General features: G+C 53.2%; 1 protein-coding gene across 5 annotated transcripts in view; it reads right to left on the reverse strand.

Annotated features, from left to right (window-relative positions):
• Positions 1-2500, reverse strand: part of LOC125955813 (ribose-phosphate pyrophosphokinase 1) — a 10189-nt gene that overhangs the window by 6682 nt on the left and 1007 nt on the right. For 3 of the 5 annotated variants that reach the window (XM_049687034.1, XM_049687033.1, XM_049687032.1), the window contains exon 2: positions 1301-1739. In XM_049687034.1, coding sequence (XP_049542991.1) covers positions 1301-1739 — 439 coding nt within the window. Of the gene's footprint in view, positions 1-1300; positions 1740-1861; positions 2228-2500 lie in introns of those variants that run through there. The other 2 variants (XM_049687036.1, XM_049687035.1) reach the window with 2 other exon arrangements.

Here is a 2500-nt window from a genome sequence, read left to right on the forward strand (position 1 = left end):
AAATCAAATCAACCAAGTCCGTGCCTTCGCGCGAGGGACTAGAAGGACAAACGGTTGCCAAAGGCCACCTCCCTCCCCAAAACACGGATGATTATGCACTGTTGTTGTTTATTTTGTGTGCCGCTAGTAGTGACGCCACAATGACGCTGGCAAGCACCTAGCGACGACGGCAACGAAGGTGACAACGAGCTACGAAATGTAAGCCAAACGTGCACACGGTTGCTTGATCGATTCTCGGGGTGGAAAACATGGCAACCCGATACCTTTGCTGGTTTGACAAATTGAAATCAATCAGTCCACGTTCATCCTGAATTTACTTGAGTGAGCACCGGCCAAGCCGATGGAGGGATGCCACAACACACGTGCTTAGGCCCGTGTGTATGTGTGTGTGTGTCCGCGCGTATGATATGTACTTCCGGTTGCACACATCACAACCCGCCAATCCACGGATGACATTTCTACACGTGGACAGGAGCAATCCTAGCGGCGGCCTTCATTTAGCGCAGCCGCTGCAAACCAGAGCAAACGTTATGCCCCGGGTACCATGGTTACATCACCTTTGAAACCTCTCTGCGGTGGAAGAAACGAATTGAATCGCCAAAACGTGGATTCTGCCGATCCTAGTAAGTGCTGTGCGATGGGAGGAAGGCAGACTTGACGAAACAAACCGGTTTCTTATGCTACCTGCGTTCTTATTCTCGCTAATCGATCTTCTGTGTCCGGCGGCCTCGTCGTCGCTTCATAGTTTCCCTCCTATCACCAAACGCCGCCACTTGACGAATATCACGTGTGTTGGTGTGTGCGCGCACAGAACTAGCGGCAGCGGCGGCGGCGGTGAAGCGTGTTCGTTCTATTCTCCCGAAATCCACCCCTTTCCTCGCTCTTCCCGTTCTTTTTTCTGCTAGTAAGCCCAGAAACCCGCGATTGAACACTTGCGTCAAGGTTACGGGGCAACAAGCGGACGGTACGATGGTGAAGAAAGTCCGACGGCCAACGAGAGGCACGAAGAAACCGGTGCCAATAGCGACAGTGGGGTGGCATGGGGGGTACGGGGACTTGCCAATTTATTTTTAAATGGTTCCACCTCGGGCATCTTCGGTTCGGTTGCCCTCTTCCATCTTGCTGTGTTGTGTGTTGATTGTTACTCTTTAACCCCGCATAAATCCCGTTCTCGTTCTTGTCCCCGAGGGACAATTCCAAGGTCCACCGCTAAACACCCCCCCTTTACGATCCTTGTCCTATCTAGCACACCAGGCACGCACATCCCTGCACCCAAAAACAGGCCGATCCCGTGACTTACCAAGTTTCCAAGTTGCTGAACTTCTTCGTCACCACCTTGCCGAGGTCGATGCCGAGCCGGTCGACGATGCGAGACGCTAGGTCCGGATGGGACGAGCCGGAAAACACCTTGATGTTCGGCATCCTTGACTGGAGCGGGCGAGGATCGGTACTGACGAGCTCGTCGGTGCTGCTGTCTGTTCGAATAGTTGCTGCTGCCGCTGCCGCTGCTGTCTCTGTATTGATGTCGCTTTTGGCGCTGCTGGCGATGCTATGATCCGGTTGTGATTGCGTGCCGCAGCACACGAGATTACTGGCGCACGATGACGGATGGCTGATAACGGAAGTCTCGTTCGTCTCCAAGCTGCCGCTGCTGCTGCGACTGCTACTACTACGGGCGGCAGTGGTGCTGGTCGTTCTGGCGGGAATCGGATGAGATGATCGGACTGGCATCACACAATCTACGGTGTTGGAATCAAATAGACGGCTGTTTACACCGGGCCCGGTCCATCTCGAGGCCACAAGGCGGAAGGATGGAAGCAGGAAAAGGAGGAGAAGGAAAGCGAAAATCGCTCGCACTAACCACCGCACTCCACCTAACTCTGCCGTATCCCGCTCACACACCGTACTATCGAACCTCGCTTAGTAGCTGCTCCTGTTGGTGGATTAGAGAGCCTGCCAGCAATCAGCCTCCCGGGTGAAGGACTTACTAATTAACTGACGTTTCCAATAATCGCGGAAGGCGTGTGTGTTTGGGGGCAGGTTTTTTCCCTCGCACTACCACTTAGCTAAACCACAAGGCAAGACGAGACGGCGGGCGGTGTCCATGGTGGAGGCAGGCAGGACGAAACGCTGGGACAACACGAGACGGAGCGAGAAGGAAGCTAGCTACGGCAGGACATCGGTATCCTATCGCAAAGCAGGTGGAGAGAAAGAAAGCGAAAGTCCGCGGTGGACCGGGTGGCGGTTTTGCGAAAAACCGCGTGACAAACTACCACCGCGCTGTCAACGGGACTGTGTGTGCCTGCGTGCCCGTATCTGCGAGTTTTGGACACGATTTTTAGATCCTTTTAATTGGTTTTTTATTGAAGTTGGCGAGAAAAAAACTCTGTTGCAGTTAAAATTAAACTAAAGACGAAAGACGAACTAAAGACGACGTAAAAAAGACGAAAATTTGGTTCTTGGCATAAACCGGTGGTATAAACGCGCATTACGTTGCACC

This window comes from Anopheles darlingi, chromosome 3, assembly GCF_943734745.1.
Source record: "Anopheles darlingi chromosome 3, idAnoDarlMG_H_01, whole genome shotgun sequence".
NCBI lineage: Eukaryota > Metazoa > Arthropoda > Insecta > Diptera > Culicidae > Anopheles > Anopheles darlingi.